At 41.8% G+C, this 19,821-nt stretch overlaps 1 protein-coding gene across 2 annotated transcripts in view; it reads left to right on the top strand.

Annotated features, from left to right (window-relative positions):
• The first annotated feature begins 1,763 nt into the window (after positions 1-1,763).
• Positions 1,764-19,821, top strand: part of LOC117492364 (septin-9-like) — a 128,464-nt gene continuing 110,406 nt past the window's right edge. The window contains exons 1-2 of one of the 2 annotated variants that reach the window (XM_034142588.1): positions 1,764-2,065; positions 13,942-14,004. In XM_034142588.1, coding sequence (XP_033998479.1) covers positions 2,044-2,065; positions 13,942-14,004 — 85 coding nt within the window. In that variant the 5' untranslated portion in view covers positions 1,764-2,043. Of the gene's footprint in view, positions 2,066-13,941; positions 14,005-18,238; positions 18,370-19,821 lie in introns of those variants that run through there. The other variant, XM_034142591.1, reaches the window with a different exon arrangement.

Consider the following 19,821-nt stretch of genomic DNA (forward strand, 5'->3'; position numbering starts at 1 on the left):
ACAGGCTCTGCCCTTGCATGGTTCAGGTCCTACCTGACAGACCGTAGCTTCTCGGTACAGCTAGGTGCCTTCTCCTCTGCCAAAGCCCCTCTTACCTGTGGGATTCCCCAAGGCTCGATTCTGGGCCCCATCCTTTTTCTACTGTACATACTGCCCCTAGGTTCAATTCTCACAAAACACAATATTCCCTTCCACTGCTATGCCGACGATGTACAGATCTATCTGCCTCTCAAAGCAAATGTCAAACACTCACTACAGCAGTTGATGGACTGCTTAACAGAGATAAAATCCTGGCTGAGCAAAAACTTTCTCAACCTCAACGAGAGCAAGACTGAGGTCATCTTTTTTGGACCCCAACCTCCAGCCTCTCCGGTTGATATTCTGGGCTCTCTCAAAAAAAACATCCTCCCCTCGGTCATGAACCTTGGAGTGACCTTCACTAGCACTTTTAAATTCGACAAGCAGGTCAGCACCGTAGTCAAATCCTGCTTTTTTTAAATAAGACTATTGGCCAAAACCAAGTCGTATTTATCTTTTAAAGACTTAGAAAGGGTTATTAACGCCTTTGTAACCTTGAGACTGGACTATTGCAACGCTCTGTATGTGGGTATGGACCAGGCCTCAATTAAACGCCTGCAGCTAGTCCAAAACGCAGCTGCACGTTTGCTGACTGGCCACAAAAAGCGTGACCACATCACCCCTATTCTGGCCTCACTACACTGGCTTCCAGTTCGGTTCAGAATTGATTTTAAAATCCTTTTATTTGTTTTTAAAGCACTAAATGGGCTGGCTCCGGCCTATATAGCTGAACTCCTCCAGCGTTACACCCCAGCCAGAGCTTTAAGGTCTGCTGACCAGCTGCTGCTGGTAGTGCCCAAGACCAGGCTTAAAACCCGAGGGCACCGAGCCTTCGCAGCAGCTGGCCCTAGGCTCTGGAACACTCTGCCCCTCCATGTGAGGTCGGCCCAGACCCTAGGGGTTTTTAAATCTACACTAAAAACACACTTCTTCTCTCTGGCCTTCTAGTTAGAGCGGAGCACGACTCCTGACTTTTCCTTGTGTTTTTATTTTTATTTTGTTTTTTATATATATCTGTTGTAATTTATTGTCGTTTATTGTGATTGTAGTAATGTGTTTTTATTACATGTACAGCACTTTGGCTCGACCAAAAATCGCTTTTAAATGTGCTATATAAATAAAACCTGATTTGATTTAACTCAACACGTGACCCCACCCAACCACAACGTTTATACTAGAAACAAGACACACACACACACACACACACACACACACACACACACACACACACACACACACACACACACACACACACACACACACACACAGCTTTATCTCTGATTCCAGCTCCTTTACACACCATAAGCACAACTAAGGAAGAGTTGTATTTTATTAAGCTTTCTATTTTCTTCTATTTCATTTATTTCTAAGGGTGATTGTAACGTTTTATAAGTTGTGGGATGACAGTTATTCATTCACATTCGTGGATGCCTCATTTAAAAGTTGTGCAACAGATCAGATCTGCTTAATTTCAGGATTACTGAGCAGTCCGATGTACGTGTTGCTTCAAAAAGTGCTCCTCAAACCCCAAAGCCCCAATCAAATACTGTTTAAATGCCTTTATTCCACCTCTAAGCCCTGATACGTGAAAGCCCCCTCGGTTACAGTGGAACCACTCCCCCCCCCCCCCCCCCCCCCCCCCCCCCCCCCCCCCCCTACTGGGCGTGCGTCAGGAGCGCAGGTGTGATTGTATCCATTCCCAACAGACTGTCTCCCAAAGTGGTTCGCGGTCGGAATTAGAACGGGATTAAGTTCAGGAAATTCAATAAGAAGTGAATTTACCTGTGCGCACAGGTGCGTAGTAGAGAGACAGAGAGAGAGAGAGAGACAGAGAGGAAGGGAGGGCACAAATAGCAACAACCGGGAAAAGTTACGGATGCAAACTTCCCATTGACACATACAGTGAGAAACCGGAGCGACTCATCAACTGTTAATCTGCGAATACAAGAGGAAACACCAACAACCATGAAGAAATACTCGTATCCAGGTAAGGGTGATGCTCTAACATAACATGTGGTGCGTTTTCTTTATACGATATCAGCCTATTTAAAGGCTATAGTTGGTGTGTGAGTGCATGCGGCTGTCAGAGGGTTAAAGACACAGAGGGACACAACTAGGATTGACGTAATACAAGTAATTGTTTAGCAGCATGTTGTTGTTTTTTTATCACTGGTGCTTCACATATGTGAACATTTTTAATCACTGTTCGGGCAAAGAGAAGGCCCTCACATGGATTTGTGGGTGTGGTTTGTAAAACATGTATTCTCCAAAGGCCAGAAGTCTTATTCTAGCCCTAAACACATTACATCACATGTGTCAAACTCAAGGCCCGGGGGCCAAATCAGGCCCTTGGTGGATTTAATTTCGGCCCGCAGGATAATTTTGAATTACTATTAGATCTGGCCCGCCGGTATATTGCACGCACACCTTCACTCAATCCTGAGGGTTTCCTCCGCTCAGAGCCTGACCCCAAACATTGATGAACTTGCACCCGAGATGAGATGCCAAGTATCTGGCTTGAACTAGCATCACCGAGCATCAAACTGAGTTTAAATGGATGTTTCCTTCTGCACTTTTTTTTCTTGCGACAACAGGGCATGTTTGGTTTTTTTTTTCAGGGAAATTGTTTTTTTGAAGCTGTTGGCCTGTGGAAAAATGTAATCATAAGAAATGACTCCGGAAAAGCTGCAGATAGAGCCATAAGAAATTAATGCAACTGATTATTTAATGTTTAATGTTGTTTTTATAGGCAATAATTTAAGCTGTGTTAGTTCCAGGTTTAATATGTGCAATAAATTCATTTCAATACGTTTTGCAATAAACATTGAACCAGTCCGGCCCTCGACTAGTACCCATGTTTTTATTTTGGCCCACTGTGTATTTGAGTTTGACACCCCTGCGATTACATCATGACACAAAGGTGATCTCACTCAACATTTGCATAAAGACATTTTTTGATAAGCCCTCCCTGAGTAACATAACAGATCAGCTGGGGACACTACATTTGACTAAAACATGCACACAGGTTGTGCAGGATTTATTTATTGGTGGATGGAAAAAAAAGGTAACCGCCATACTGTTTTGATCTTGAGACAGTCTGATTGACAGTTTCACTGTGCAGTTCATTCACTCCTCCCCACTAACACCCGAGGAATGACTTGATTTATACATCTGCAACAAATCTACACAAGCCTGTTTATGAACATTATTCTGGGACTGCCTGGATGTGATTGCGGTTAATGAGAAATTGCGTTTTATAGGGTGTGAGGTTATCTTAACTGGGGCTTTAAATAGCTTTTGCAGGTTTTCAAATAATATGTCTTGAAGATTAGGACTGGGCAGGTAAATTATTTAGCTGTCAAAGACCGTTTAGCAGAGAAATGTTTGCTACTTTGCAACAGTCCACCACTAAAATATGCATCCTGACTACTTGTAACATTCCTCTATCTCTTCCATCTCTTATCCTCAAACTCTTGATTTCTCCCACTCATTCTCTCCAGATAATCCGCTAATTGTTTTCTAGATTAATCAATTATTTGTATGGTCTATAAATGTAAGTAAATAGTAATAAATGTCCATTCCAGCTTCTTAAAGTCCAAGGTGTCTTGTTTTGTCAGTTGAAAAACCCAAGATATTCAGAGTAATATGTTATAGAACACAAAAGGCAGGAAATCCCTATATTTCAGAGGATCAAAATAGATATTGCATAAATAATAACTATAACGATTATTGGATTATGAAGTGGTTGGTAATTTCATCCTTACAATTATTCTATCAGTCGATTAATCGCTGCAGCCTTACTCCTCAGCACTGTTTACTATCACTTCCATCCTCTTCTGAGCCTCCTTTGCCCTTCCCCCCCCCCTCTTTCTCCCCCCTATAAGCTTCGGCTCAGTCCAGTGTACACAACACTATCCCCCGGAATGCCGGCTTTCCCGGCTCCTCTTCCCGAGTCTTTGTGTGATGGAGCGTCCGACGGTTTTCCATCTGAGCCAAGTGCATGTTGGGTCATGCCGCCTCTCCTCCACCTCCTCTGTGTGTGTGTGTGTTCTCCCTGCCGTGCGACGTGTGTGGAGCTGTCACATTCTTTGTCAGAGCTCTACTCGGAAAATTGTCTAATAACAAAGTGTGTGTGTAGGCTGATTTGTGTGTGTGTGTGTGTGTGTTGTGAAAGGCCCTCCTCTCTAACATGTAGGGGTGTTTAGACAAGCATCAGAGATGTGGATGGTTGACTGAGGGAGGAAGGTCGGCCTGTATGTCAGCGTGTGTGTGTGTGTGTGTGTGTTTTGTACTCAAATACCCCCACAAACTCGAGCAGAAAGATTGAGTATCTGGCCCAGTGAAAAAAGGTCAGTTTTAGACCTTATGCATAGAAATGTGAGTCATCATGTCATCTTTTGAGGGGGGGTTGTATACATGTGTCTGTGTTCACTCATGCAGTCGCTGCCAGTGGAGCCAATCCCCGCCTTGCACACCACTCCTTCACGTCGTCTGGATCAATGAGTAACCTGTTTGAATAACAGCCCACTCAAACACACACTCGGAGTCATTATTTTTCCAAGTACACTCCTCCCGGTATGTGCTTTTATGTCCTACTCAAAAGCACACACATACACACCTGATTCCACTATTTTACCTGTGTGACAAACGCCTCACTCCACGCTGCATTACGGTTTTAGTGTGTTTATACTGGAGAGTCAGCGAGGCTTTGATTCAGAGCCTACAGCTATTGTTGGATGGTGACTTGAAAGTCAAGCTATAAACTCTGTTGAGACATATTTGCCCTGTCATCTAGCAGAGCATGCCGAAGATGGTCTAACCATCAATTTGACTTCCTAGAAGCCTGTGAATAATAGACTAATAAGGTATTGGAGCACGTGGACACGAACATACAGTATACTCTGGGTGGTATTACCTGAAATAGTGGTGTCATGGAGCTACAGGTGCGACACAACTTTCAAAACCGGACACATTCGCTGACTGGTTGCTAACCTAAGACTCGAATGAATGAATGAATGAATGAATGATAATGAAAACACCAATATGTAGATTGACCTACCTGTAATTTTTATAATCACCATTTGCTAAACCCAGCTGTCGCTTAGCAAAGACACAGTACATTTATCAAGCTAAAGATTGTATCACATGGTGAAACATTGTGCATAGGGCTGAATCAATGGCAATGCTCTGTATGTAAAGAAATCGGATCTTTTTTTAGCTCACCTCTGTCTTCCTTGTACAAGTCAAGTATAGCTTTGCAGCTAAACAGAGCTACGTTAGCTTGAAGTAATATGTTCATTTTTAACATAATTTTTTTTCTCATGACTTGCTCTTGTGCTGCAGACATTTTTCACTTAACAATTGTGGCATCTGTTAAGTGCTGAAAGCCTAGGCAAAAATTATCTAAAGTTGTTTTATCTACATATAAAAAAAACGACACTTGGGGCAATGGGCAAGAAATAGAACACCGTGTAACAGAAAGTGTACTTCCAAATCTAGGAATAAATAAGACTTAAGTGCAGTACAAGAACAATGCTGCTCCTGTATCTTCTAGTCCTCTACATGGATAAGTGTTGGTGCTTTGGCTGGGAAATGCAAATTCAGCATCAGTCTTTTAGCACAATATCTTGTATTTAGCCATCCAGTTTTACATGGTTCACACATTTCTACATTTCAAATGGTAGCTTAATAAGCCAGCTAACTACAGTAGTTCAGATTCGTTTTGTAACTGTCTGTTAGTATTGGTTACTTAGCGTTACTGTAAGTCTTGGTTGCAAAGTGGTACTGTAAGTATTGGTTGCTAAGCAGCTGTGATTGACAGACCATCTATTTCTGAGTAAGGGGCAGTTAAATTAAGACTTCACTCTCCCCGCTCCTTACTGTCATGAGATATGCAAACTGCTCAGAGCTGCACATTTGTTGTCAATAGTTGTGTCTTCATTGCAATGAACACAGTTAAAAAACAAAACAATAAATGTGTCCAGAATTACCACACATTTTTGGTGTTAACTTTGCCTTTTTTTGTACAGTTTATTAGAAAAACATATAAAATGACAGGTGTTGCGATGCTCGCAAACAGAAGTAGGCGTGATTCAGTGTTGACTGCCATTAGTCTAACAGTTATTTCTTTATAGATAGATAGTAAAGAAAAAACGGTGTTTGTGCACAGAGCTCAAATGCATGTAACTCATTCATAACTTCTGCTTTTGCCACACTATACTCCACATACAGTGTTATTGATACACTCAGGAATGTGGACTTCCCCTGATTGCAGAGTCCTGTGTCTGCTGTGCGTGGTCCTCCCCTCTCAGCCGTGTGGAGCCGGCTCTGAAGTGTCCACTCCGCTCTGTGTTTATTATCTGCAGCCAAGAATGCAGCCTGTGATGCTGCTGCTGCTGGGGGGGGGGTGTCAACTGATACAACAGACTGCCTGTACTGTAGGCCCGGGGCCAGGAGAGAGCCCGTAAAAAGATAATGGCAGGCTCACAGAGGTTCTGATGTGTACTGGAACATGTGTGGTACAGTAATAAAGTGCATGGACAGGCTACATTTTATTTAAAGCAGCTGTGTTAATTAGAAACTCATAACTTGAAAGTGATCTTAAATCCAAGTCATACGACGATACGATACAATAATACTTTAATGGCCAGATCAAGTCTGAAATTTGACTTGCATCACAGCAGCTCCATGTGTAACATCAACATAGACAAATATCAAGACACACTACATGAAAAACAAACAACATAACAGCACAATCACTGAGAGAAAACATGCTCAAAGACCCTTTAGGATTCAGCTCTGTATTTACTGTGAGGATTGACCGGTGCACAAAGGAGTGCTTCAGTCTGACTTTATTGAATCGCGGGACCCTGTATCTCCGATTAAGTCATCTGATCAATATAACATTTTGATAAGACGGATTATACCACTAAAGGAAAAAGTCTGTACTTGTGGAGGTTGCTTCACCTGCAGGCCACAGATCCCACACACTGTACCTCGGCTGTTTGGCAGGAACAATGTGTCTTGTCTTGACATGAATGAATATTTTTATTGCAAAAACTTTAAGTGTCAGTGAGTCATATCTGTTCAGAGAGCTCATTGGAGCGGAGCATTTGCAAGATAATGCATGTTAGCTGTGTGCAAGCCTTGTTGGCAGAACCCAATCTCTTTATATCACTTACAGAAAAGTAGTGTCTGAGATAATCACCTTTTATAACATATTAATTACCTGGGAGTGGTATGAACTTTATTTGTAGTAACCGAACTCTACAGATAGTGGCATGCTTACTTTTCAGTTTCAGTTTGATCAACTCTATTATGCATGATAGTTCAGAAACTGTTGAGTGATTAGACACAGCTTTAGAAACATATAATTTAGATAATTATAACTTACATAACATTTTATTTGTAAATGTTTAAACAAGACCTGTCTTTGTGGACATATGATTGTGAATACACCTGATCCTTGTGCATAAATGTTACAATTCGAATGCTACTGTGACGTATACAATAATCTAAAATACATGCAGAACACATCTGTTAAGCATATGCCTCGCTCATCCTGTGTTTATTGCTTTATTGCAAAGATGAAAAGATGATAGTCACCACTTGCGTCCTGCTGAAACTCAAGGATTCAAGGATCATTACACGGGAACGTTTGCGTTTACGCACCGTATGCGCTTTCAAAAAAGTCTTCCGTTCACACGCATTCGATTCATTTAACGTGTCTGTTCACACGAGACCGCTCGACCCACTGGAAACGCTGTAGTACATATGCCAGGCCTGTAAGTGGCGCTGCTGCCGCCACCAAATACACCAAAAGCAGCGAAGACCCGTTCGTTCCCGTGTAAATGGGGTCAATGTCATTTTGCATTTTGGAATGAAAGCAGCAGCTACAAAAACAATAGTGAGTTCTCTAGGCAGATAATGTATCTGGCTTTTAAAATCTTAAATAATCTTTCTCCCTGTCTTTCTAACATCTCTCAACATGCACTCAACCGCTCACTCACTCAGTTTTTCACCTATAACATACAGTAACTACACGTTTCCTGGGGGTGTTTCAGCCCATAAAGCTCTATGGACTTTTAAACTGACTCTGTGGGTTTTTAACAGCCTCTAAAGAAGGAAGGCCGATCCTTATCTTCCACACCAGCATTGTTTTATAGACTGCCGCAGTATCCTGTCTAACCCTGGTTTTATATAAAGTAATTTGGGCTTGTGTTTGCATTGTGAAGAGTACAGAAAGGTGACTGTGTGTGTGTGTCAAAGCGGTGTTGGTTTTCAATGAGCGTGGTGAGTGAGGAATAGGTCTGTGTTGAAAGTGCAAAGGTAGGAAAAGGTGTTGCCGGTTCATACCTTTGGCGCCAGAACAACGGCTATTCATCTGGGAGGAGTGCAGTTTAGGGTCACAGCCATCTTTCCTCGATGTGTGACCGCATGTGCATGTCGGTGTGTGTGTGTGTGTGTGTTTTGTGTGGTCCTTACTTATTAAGAATGCATCCAGGTAGAGGTCGTATCTGGGCTTTAAAAACAATCTTGAAAAATGGCAGTCTTGTCATTCAGGCTGTCTTGCTTGCTTTCTTTTTTTCCACTCACTCTGCTCCCAGCTCTTTCACAGGCAGAGTTGTGAAACGGTGTGTTTGCTGCGCACCCTTAACATGTGTAATGAGGGCCATAAAAGCACAAAGGAACAGATGGGTGAGCGGACAGACGGATGAGGAAGGAAATGAGGGATGAATGATGTTGACATTTTCACAGTGTGACATTTTGACGAAACAAACAATTGTGATATGTGATATTCGTCCATAGAGCCTTCAGATTCAGTATGAAACGCATTCTAATACTGAGGGTGATGTTTATTTACGAAAGAGATTTAGATCATGTCCTTTAAATTTGATTGGATTGCTCAAAATGGGATTGTTGAAAAATGTGTTACAGGATTATAAAAGAAAAGGAGATGCAAGAGATAAATGAGCATTGAACAAAGGGAAGCACAATTAGATTTTATAAATAACTTTTTGCTTTCTTTTAATAAAAAAAGAAAACTATTACTTGGTTTACATTTTGGATTTGTATCTTGAGCATATTGATTTCTCATGACTCAATGCATACTCATAAGAGTCAGCATATGTTGGTGCTACATGTAGAACAGATGCAAGTTGCCTTTTATATTATCAAAATGAATTTAGAAATAATTAATTAATAAAGTAATGTGACTGGAACGTTTTTCATTGGCTAATCCTGTGAATAAAACACAGTATGGTTTCACCTATCACGAACATGCAGGTTAAAGTGATAGCTCACTTACAAGTGTGTGAACCAGAAGGAATGATAGAGGGAACTACAGCAGGGATTAATAAATAAGAAAACACATCTTTCATCATGTTTAAAATTGTGTGTACCACAAAGTTGATTAATGTTTTGGATTGAAACGCCACCTAGCCCTAAAGGGAAGGTGGAAGTCGCAAATGACAGAAGAAAAGGCTGGGAAATAAAGAAGTGAGGTAAACATCCTTCACCATGCTCAAATAAAACATGCTGTGGCCTCCTTTCGCAAACACACAAATCTCAGGTAGTTGTGTGTGGTTGTGATTTAGACAGACAATGCATTTTGTAAATCTGTGTGTGTGTGTGTGTGTGTGTGTGTGTGTGTGTGTGTGTGTGTGTGTGTGTGTGTGTGTGTGTGTGTGTGTGTGTGTGTGTGTGTGTGTGTGTGTGTGTGTGTGTGTGTGTGTGTGTGTGTGTGTGTGTGTGTGTGTGTGTGTGTGTGTGTGTGTGTGTGGTGTGTGTGTGTGTGTGTGTGTGTGTGTGTGTGTGTGTGTGTGTGTGTGTGTGTGTGTGTGTGTGTGTGTGTGTGTTTCAAGTACATTGAAGTGCTGCACCCTCTGTGTACCTGCTCCAGTCATCTGAGACCAATAACTAATCTGTTGACATGTTTGTCCAGGCATAGCCGTGCACTTGACCGGTCATGTCACACACACACACACACACACACACACACACATACACGGCTATGCCAAGCTGTGCAACTGACATCAATCAGTTCAGGCCTATAGCAAATACACAGGCAGCAGTGCAATAACTCGGGTCCACAATATGACTTCAGGCAATGCTCAAAGCAGTTTTTGAGCATAAACACTGGTTTCTTTCTTTTCATGTGTCATGTGCACGTAATGACCTCCGTTGTACATAGCAGTGTCATAAGGCAAATATGACCTCAGAAGATTACAAATCGCCTTAAGGGGAAAAAAGACATGAAGCTGAGTGTTGGGAGGTTTTTATGAAACCTGTTCCCCTATGATATGTGATGTGTGTGTTTATGTGTGTGCTTTGTGGCCCCAGACAAGACTGAGCAGGTTAACACACATAAACACTCACACACATACACACCTTTGTGCCAACATACAGTTTAACTTTTCAGATGTCACTCTTTTAGTTTGTATTTAAGCTCACTTCAGTTCGCCGACATGATTTATGTATGTCAGTACTTTGCCCTCACTGTAAACCATGCAGCAAATTATAACTCTTAAATGCCAAACATCATTTAATCAAGATAACTAGGTGTTGTGTTGGCATTGCTTCGGCGCTCCAGGACTTTGTTGCATTGGTAAACTTTGGTCAAATTAGTGTGTGTGTGTGTGTGTGTGTGTGTGTGTGTGTGTGTGTGTGTGTGTGTGTGTGTGTGTGTGTGTGTGTGTGTGTGTGTGTGTGTGTGTGTGTGTGTGTGTGTGTGTGTGTGTGTGTGTGTGTGTGTGTGTGTGTGTGTGTGTGTGTGTGTGTGTGTGTGTGTGTGTGTGTGTGTGTGTGTGTGTGTGTGTGTGTGTGTGTGTGTGTGTGTGTGTGTGTGTGTGTGTGTGTGTGTGTGTGTGTGTGTGTGTGTGTGTGTGTGTGTGTGTGTGTGTGTGTGTGTGTGTGTGTGTGTGTGTGTGTGTGTGTACATCGCCTCTTTCAAACGGTATTCCCAGCTAGAAGAGTAAATAGGTACAGGCATGCTTTTTGGCTACAAGGCTCTAAAGATTTGGCTGCCTCTCATTTGTTCCATCATGTTGCCATGAAGCTCTAAAACACACATAAAAATATAAGCACTCACATATCAAACTTTTGGTGCTATCACATTGGTCATTGCAGATGAATGATTTGCACTTAAAACAGGAAATAAGGGTTGGCTTTTTCACTATTGCACCTTTGACACTCTTAACGCCCAGTTAGTGATTTCAAAAGTCAAAACAATTAGTCAATGCTTCCTCTCCGAACCAACAGTGAAGCCAGAAGCTGCTCTGTTACTGACATTTATACCCATTTCTGATTAATACTTACTGTTAAAACAATTTATATTTATGTTGACATTTTAAGTCAGAATGGCCTAAGGACATTATTTATAACTCCGTAGATAATTATGGACGTAACTCAAACAACAAAAAGGAACATAATACTAAACAGCCTGACTCATGTCTCTTTTAATAAAGCAGGTGTTGGATGCACTGCTAGTTGAAAGATGATGTTAACCTGTTTTGCAGGAGCTCAGAAAGTACAAGTGTTTTCCATCGCAGGACATGGATCATTGCCATTAGTTAAACAAAGACATGTTTTGTTAAGCTGCTGTGTACTGGTTATGCTGCCTGTTCTGTTTATTGATTATTGTGGAACAAATAGGATTGTTGTCGGTATCAGAGTAACAGTAGTATATTGTATACAGAGTACATTTCTCACACAAGGTATTTTAGATGTTATGTTTACTGCCATTACCACAATATTTTAGTGTGGGTTTTTGCCACTTTTGGTTTATTATTGATAAAGACTTAGTTCATATGACCCGTTGTCTGACCTCAGTGGTAGGCAAAATAGTTGTTAAAGCTGGCCAATCATGGTATGTGAATGTCGGATTCTCTTTTAAGGTACTGACTTTTTAGCGGGAGCTCTTCAGTATTGTTATTTTTGGTGTCACTTGTTTGGCTTCATAGCTGTCTCCAGCTGTCTTTGAGTTGAAACCAATAACAACACAGACAGAAAACCACCATGTTTGCTGGCAACATTGGCAGAAAGTGAACACCATCATCGCGTGATTTGCGGTAAGAAGTTTTTCTAAGAGCTTCAATAAAGTATGGGACATTTGACTCACCAGCTACCGGATTAATTTACCTCATCTGAACAGCAGACTGGATGATGCAGGGAACATGGGGGGAGTCGCAAAAGATTGTGAGTGATCTTAGGAACAGGAAACCATAAATGTGAACCCTATGGTGGTGCTAGAGGAGAAGTAAGGGGATCACCAAAGTAGTTAGGGTTTATTGTAAGCAGACAGTGAATATTTGTACAAAACTGTGTGGCAATTCAATAATTGTAGAGATATTTTAGTCCAGAACAAAGATATGGAAAAAACAACTGATTTAATAAATCTGAATCACACATCCGAACAAACAACAACAGAGCTGTCCTTGTTTGGATCATCCTTCCCTCAAGCAGTGCCTGGTGATGATTCAGCACACACACACACACACACACACACACACACACACACACACACACACACACACACACACACACACACACACACACACACACACACACACACACACACACACACACACACACACACACACACACACACACACACACACACACACACACACAGCACCAGAGATGATCAATGAGAGATTACCCGGAGCATTCCACCAGTGTCAGGGCACAGAGGGTCAGCCAGGAGGACGAGTCGTTCCCCTGAACCAGCCGGTGTCATGTTGGGCCTGGCTGTTGGCACTGGGAGACGTTAGATGAGCATGAATGAGGCTGTACAAAAAGCTAAACATACTGGAAAATGGCCAGAAGATTAATGTGTTACTATAAGAGTGTCAGGTTTTTTCTGGGGTTCTCTCAAAGTGACAAATGTGTCTCCTTATTCTCAGTTGTTTTGTAAAATGTTCAAATCAATATGAGATAACCGGGTCTTATTACATTTTCCCTGAATGTTCTCAACTCTTATTGACCCTTTCTGTGATTAGCACTTGGACTTTTAAGCTTTAATGCACACGGAGTAATGTTTTTTCCCCAGGCTCAACAATAGTTAGGATGCTCGACGACTGTTTAAAGACAACCCCAGACATGTATTCTTGGTTTGGTAGACGCCAAGAAAGGTCCAAAAAGTAAAAACATTTAAATAGAAAAGAGGGCAGCATGGTCTACCTCTGTCAATACAAACATTGCCACACAATTGTAGTGGGATATAACTGATGATTGAGAGGGTTTCTTTTTGTAAAAGTCTATACATTCTTGTCCTAGGAAAATCCTGCCATTGTGCGTTTAACTTACCTGCAGGTTCACAAGTTACTTAACTAAACACAACAAATATTTTTATAGTGGAAGAGCAGTCACACTGTGCCATGCAGTTTTCTTTCTACCCTATTCATCCTATCCATGCATTCTTTCCATCCAGTTTAATCCTAATTATTTCTACAGCATCCTCAAAGTAGTAAAAATATAAAAGCCACAATGAAATTGAGATAAAAATCTGGCTTTCTTTCAGTAACCAAATGTCATTTTCTCAGTGGTCAAGCAATAATAGTGAACATTCAAATATCGGCTGACTTTGTTTTTCCACATGACAACTGTGGAGAATTTGGCCCAAAGGAGAATGCGAAGAAAATGTTTTCCACTTGGTGGTTATGCATGTTTTGTAGCATTGTTAAGTCTTTTATAGGACAAGCAACAACCAAACCTGCCACTCGAGGTGTTTATCATGTATTCTTCTAATGGTGAGCTTCATGTTGATGAATGTGCAATGCCACTACTGTTGATTGTAGTACAGTTGCTCTAGACTTTCCAGATAATGATACTAATTTGTCCTTTCCCCCCCCCCCCCCTTTACAGTGAGATCAGCCAGCGCTCGGACAAGGAGAACAGACAGGGAGGGATCTGGCATCACCAGTCCCAGTAAGTAGACTGCACCACTGTCATTTCCATCTACACATACCAGTCCATTCTCTCTTCAGGATTTGTACTGTTGTACTTCGAACAAACACACATTTGGTGTATCCTGTCCACTGACAAGTCATAGTCAGTCATACATGCAAGTTTCCAGTTTCCATTTAATCACTGCCTGTTCCTGTAAAGCATTACATAATTCACTGTCATTGACCTTCTGCAGAGGGATGTGGTAACACTCAGGGCAGAGAAGTTACTGTTTCCTGGGGAGATAACAGCTGATAGCATGTAAACATCAGATTACAGCCTCAGTGACAGCGCAGTGTCCCAAAGTGTCCTGACTAACCGTCTGTATATGTGTGTGTGTGTGAGTGTGTGTGTGTGGGTGGATGTGTTTTTTCAGTCTCTACGTGCAGAATTGTGTGCCTCTTTCTTGTCTACAAAGGACATTTCAAACAAAATTCCCCAAAACTATGAAAGAAAATGTTATATTGTAAAATCAGTTTATCTGTGAACAAGATTAAATGGTAACGGTAAAAGAGCAGCTGTATCTCTTCCGTCACTCAGGTTTATCCACACGTCTTTGGTACTTATTTTATTACTTTTAGTTTTAGATATTGTTGCCTCTGTCCTCAGTCACTGTGTTGCGTCTCTATATTCTTTTAAGGCTTCTGGTGCAATATGTTTTGCAAGAATCAATTATAATTATTTTAGCAGCACCTTTCGAACAGGTTTCCTTCAGAGCTTTTCATTTGCTATTTCCAAACATGCATAAAAAGAAGAAGACTTGCTATTGTGTCTTTTGTGCCCTTCTTTGTTTTTTTATGTCAACATGCATGTGTGTGCGTGCGTGGTGTGTGTGTGTGTGTACACAGTATTGGCATGCAAGCTAAATCTGTGGCTGTGGCTCACCACCGAAGCATCTTCTACCAGTGAGATGAGCAAACATCTTCTGCACCATCAGCACATAGAAAGGAGGGGGAAAGAAACACACACACACATACCTGCACACACACACACACACACACACACACACACACACACACACACACATACCTGCACACACACACACACACACACACACACACACACACCACACACACACATACCTGCACATACCTGCACACACACACCTGCACGTACCTGCACACACACACACACACACACACACACACACACACACACACACACACACACACACACACACACACACATACCTGCACGTACCTGCACACACACACACACACACACACACACACACACACACACACACATATAAACACATAAACTTCATGTCAGTGGGTGAGTGTCATTCAGCACTCAGGCAGTTTTTCATTTCCTTTCGTGTTTATTTTGACACCTTTACTAAGAAGCATGAGCATGCAAGATCACCATTTGTAATCTGCGTGTGCTGGCAAATCTCTTTCGTGAAGCAGGCCCCAGGATGTCATACTTCAGACAGCTGACAGGCAACGAACCAGCCGACACACTTTGACATTGCATAGTGGTTGAGTGTGTTCGTGCGTACACTTATGTGTGCACAAGAAGAGGTTTATGTAGGTAATTCAAATAAAATAAATGAGCAAGTACAAAACAAGCAGAGGTTTTGGGAGCAGATGAGGACAGCACCATGAGCGTCATAAATGTTCTGAGGACACAAGAGCAACTTGATTGTTAGATGTGAGTGAGCACATGCCACTACCCAGTCTAGACTTTAAAAACAGCTAAACTAAATACATCTCAGCTAAGCAGTCAAATGTGTGTGTGTTACTTAAGTCAGGCATGCTACAAATCTGCTCAAAAACCTGTGGAAAATTGTGAGAGTACATTTTTACGAGGCTACACAAACTCCAAAGAAGTTTATCAGTTTTGTCAGCCTGTTTTTGTGTTCTGTGAACTAGGGGGACAGAGCGCACACACACACACACACACACACACACACACACACACACACACACACACACACACACACACACACACACACACACACACACACACACACACACACACACACACACACACACACACACACACACACACACACACACACACACACACGCGGATATGCATTAACAGATACATACATGTTGTGGGGAAGTGCTTAAGGGTGAGGATAAGGACCTGCTTGTCAGCAGACCTCCCTGTCGTTGATGCAGTCGCCACAGGGTGTGTGTGTGTGTCTCTCAGTACGTGTTGTACGTTTGTGTGTGAGTGTGTGTGTATGTGTACATGATGTGTACGTGTACGTGTGTACGTTTATGTGTGTACATTTGTGTGTATGTGTGTACACCATACAAAACAGATTTACGAGCGAGCGGACGGGTGTTTGGGATGATGCCTTACTGGTACCTACACACACACACACACACACACACACATACATACATACATACATATATATATGTGTATATATATATATATATATACACATACATATATATATGTGTATATATATATATATATATATATATATGTGTGTATATATATATATATATATGTATATATATATATATATACACACACACACACACAGGTCCATCCAATACTGTCCCTATTGTTGATCTGAGTGTAGTTAATTCCCATTCAACACATCTTGCCGCATTGGACACACAATTAAAGCTGATCCAATCAGAGGTGTCTGGAGTTGGATAAAACATCATCCTGTTTTATGGTTCTTCTTAGATTTTTTGGGAAAGTGATCAAATAATATGAAAATAATGCTATAGTTACATTTCAGGACCAAAAAGTCTCATGTACAATATTATGTAATTAATTCATCTAAATACTTTCTTATTTGATCTTTCATTTAATTGTCTATCAAATATGATTGTCAATAACCAGGAATTTATGTTAACATATGGACACCTTGATATCTTATATCCGAAAGAAGAGGGAAGAACGTCTTTATTGAGACAGCTTCACACTGTTGGCAAAATATCAACACAATTATTAAATGAATTTGAGTATTTTATAAACTGAAGGGAGTGAGTTCCCAATCCAGAACAGTTTCTTTCAACTCTGTGATATTTAGTACAAAGCATCACAGACAAAACTAAACTCATTTATTGGACTGTGGACTTCCTTATTCCCCACACCTCCTGTTAGGTTTGGAAAAGCGAGAGTTACATGCTTTGGCCATTTGGGGCCGCCAATGCTCACATGTTCCTTCTTTCATCAGCCATTGCATTCAAACAAGGCACCTGGCTTTAATGAAAACATTAATGAACACCCGGCGAGAGACAGACATATAATAGAAAAACAAGCACTCTCAATGCAAACATGAATACACAAGCACATGTACGGTCAACATGCAATACACAACAAGGGGCACTGGAGTGGTGTGTGTTGCACAAGACGTCAGACTGACATGGCTGAGTGTGTTTGATCTCTCTATCAGAGCTCAGACGCTTGCCATGTGACCTGTGACCCCCCCCGGCGCAGTGCGAGGGACGTGCCAAAGGTCAGAGGTCATCTGAGTTTCCTGAACGCAGAGACGGGTCTACACTAAGCAAAACACTTTTAAACCTGGCCTGGGGTTTCTCTAATCTTCATAACACACACTTTTTTTTCTTCAAATCTTCACTCTTGCTGTCATGTTGTTCCTCACACTGCCTCTCCTGTATTAACCCTTGAAAGGATTTTTTTAGGAAGAGTGTTTTGATGGAGTCCCCCTTGCCTCCACCCTCTATTGTTTTTGCATGTCAGTATTATTTCAACAGGCTATCATCCTTCCACACGTTTACAAAGGCAGAGCTGTATCCGATTCATCTTAAGGGGAAGTCTAGACGTAGTTAAGGGAATGTCTTTCATTCCAGCTTGACAGGACTGTTGTTGGTATCAAATGAATCAATGCAACACACACACACACACACACTCACACACAAGGAACCTTAAAAGAGAGCTGACAGAAGAGCTTGCAAGTCCAGCGGGTTATTTTAGTTTTCAAGGAGCCTGTGCATGTCACATGGTGGAGCTAATGGTTTCTATTTTCAAGATACAATGCTGCTTCAGTCCTTTGCTCTCATCAGAGAGAAGGGAGAGGAAAGAGAGAGAGAGAGAAAGAGAGCTGTGAATGCAACATATGATAAGCACATGGCGATGTCGTAATTCTGAATTCATTAGCTAGACACACTGAAGGAATCAATCTGTGAGAGAGTGAGGGAGAACAGAGAGAAAAAGAAAAAGAGAGAGTGAGAAGAGCAGGAAAAGGACAGAGAAAGGGAGGGAGGGAGGGAGAGAGGGACGAGAGAAAGGGAAGTCCAAAAAAAGACAGAGGGAGAGAGGGAGAGGGAGAAAGAGAGTGGAGTCAAAGAGCAGACACTGCATGTGGCTGTGGAGGGAGTGATCTGGTTATGGAGGGGGACAAATTCTCAGGTAAGACAAACTCTCAGCCCACATGCTTCTATTCTGAATGGACAACAAAGTGTAAGGTTCTTCAATCAGCGTTTTTGTTACTATGATCGGGTGTCTATTCTGTAAGAGCCTGCCTCTATTTTCCCCCTCCATGGTATTTTCCACTCTCTCATTCTGTCCTGTTTGCTGACTGCATGTTTTCTTTGGGGTTTGGAGCTGGAGCTCTGCAGGGTTTGTGGAGCAGCTTAAGTGGACTTGCTTTGGTGTGTCTGTCTTTATCTGTCTCTGTGCCGGTTGTGTTTGTTCTGTGTCTGTTTGTGCCCACACCATCTCCACCCTCCCATTGTTTCCACTTAAATATTTTTGTCTTTACAGGTTGTCGCCCAGTCGCCACCACTTTTCCATTCCCGTCCCCGTCTGCTCTCTCTTTACAATTTTTTTTACAAGACATTCATTCCAGGGAGCTTTCTGAAGGGACACAGGAACAGCTCTTATTTGTTCAACATTTTCTCTTTCTTTTTTTCCACTCATCCATCTGCATTCTACCATTTTTCTTTGGTGTGAAAACAGGAAAGAGCTGTGTTTAAACAGTACTACTCTTGTCCCTTGTGGCTCTGATCCCGAGGCGGCCATCAGTCAGTTCCTCCTTCAGCTAACAGGAGAGAGAAATCCCACTTCAGTCCTCTAACAAAGAGGAAGCTGAATTAAAATCCAATACTTTTTCCAAACTGTTCCTGTGACATCGTTTCCCTGTTGGATGCTGTAAATGACATGCATATCGAATGGATAACGGTTACTCACTATGTGTGTGTGTGTTGCACATTGTGCTAAAGTCATTAGTGAGGCAATGCTGTCTGCTCCTTAATGGTATTTTTATGAGCGTAAGTGTGTCTTGTTAAAAAACTCATTGGCATGAAAAAAAACCGAGTGGAAATGGTGAAGTAGCAGCAGCAGCAGCAGCAGCATGTGTGTGTTTGTGACCTAGCATAGCTTGTAGCACCTCCACGGTGTGTGAAATCTGGATGTAGGTGAGATCATTGACAAGTGTGTGCGTGAAGGACGTATCACCCTCCTCTCCGTTTCACTTTCTCTCTCGCTATTTCCAGGTGCTTCCTCGTGGGAGCTTTAACGCTTCAGCAGGACATACTTTGTGTATGTCGAGAGAAAATTAACTTAGGCATTCATGCTTTCTAGTGAGCTTGTAAGTATGTGTATGTGTGTGCGCACAAATGGAAGGAATGTGTCTGACTAAAGGCTGTGGGCTCTGAGTGTGTGTGTGTGTTCAGCTTGTGGCGAAGCAGAGGCCTCCATCACTTGTGGTGTTGCCATGTTTTCTAAACATGTATCATGAGTTCCTCTCATCTCCCTCGGCCAAATCAATTCCATTCACTTCTTCTCGCTAATCTCCCTCTCACTCTGGTGTGGATGCTGATGTGCAAGCCTCTCTTTGTTTCCTATGTATTCTCCCACCAT

This window comes from Trematomus bernacchii, unplaced genomic scaffold, assembly GCF_902827165.1.
Source record: "Trematomus bernacchii unplaced genomic scaffold, fTreBer1.1, whole genome shotgun sequence".
NCBI classification, from domain to species: domain Eukaryota; kingdom Metazoa; phylum Chordata; class Actinopteri; order Perciformes; family Nototheniidae; genus Trematomus; species Trematomus bernacchii.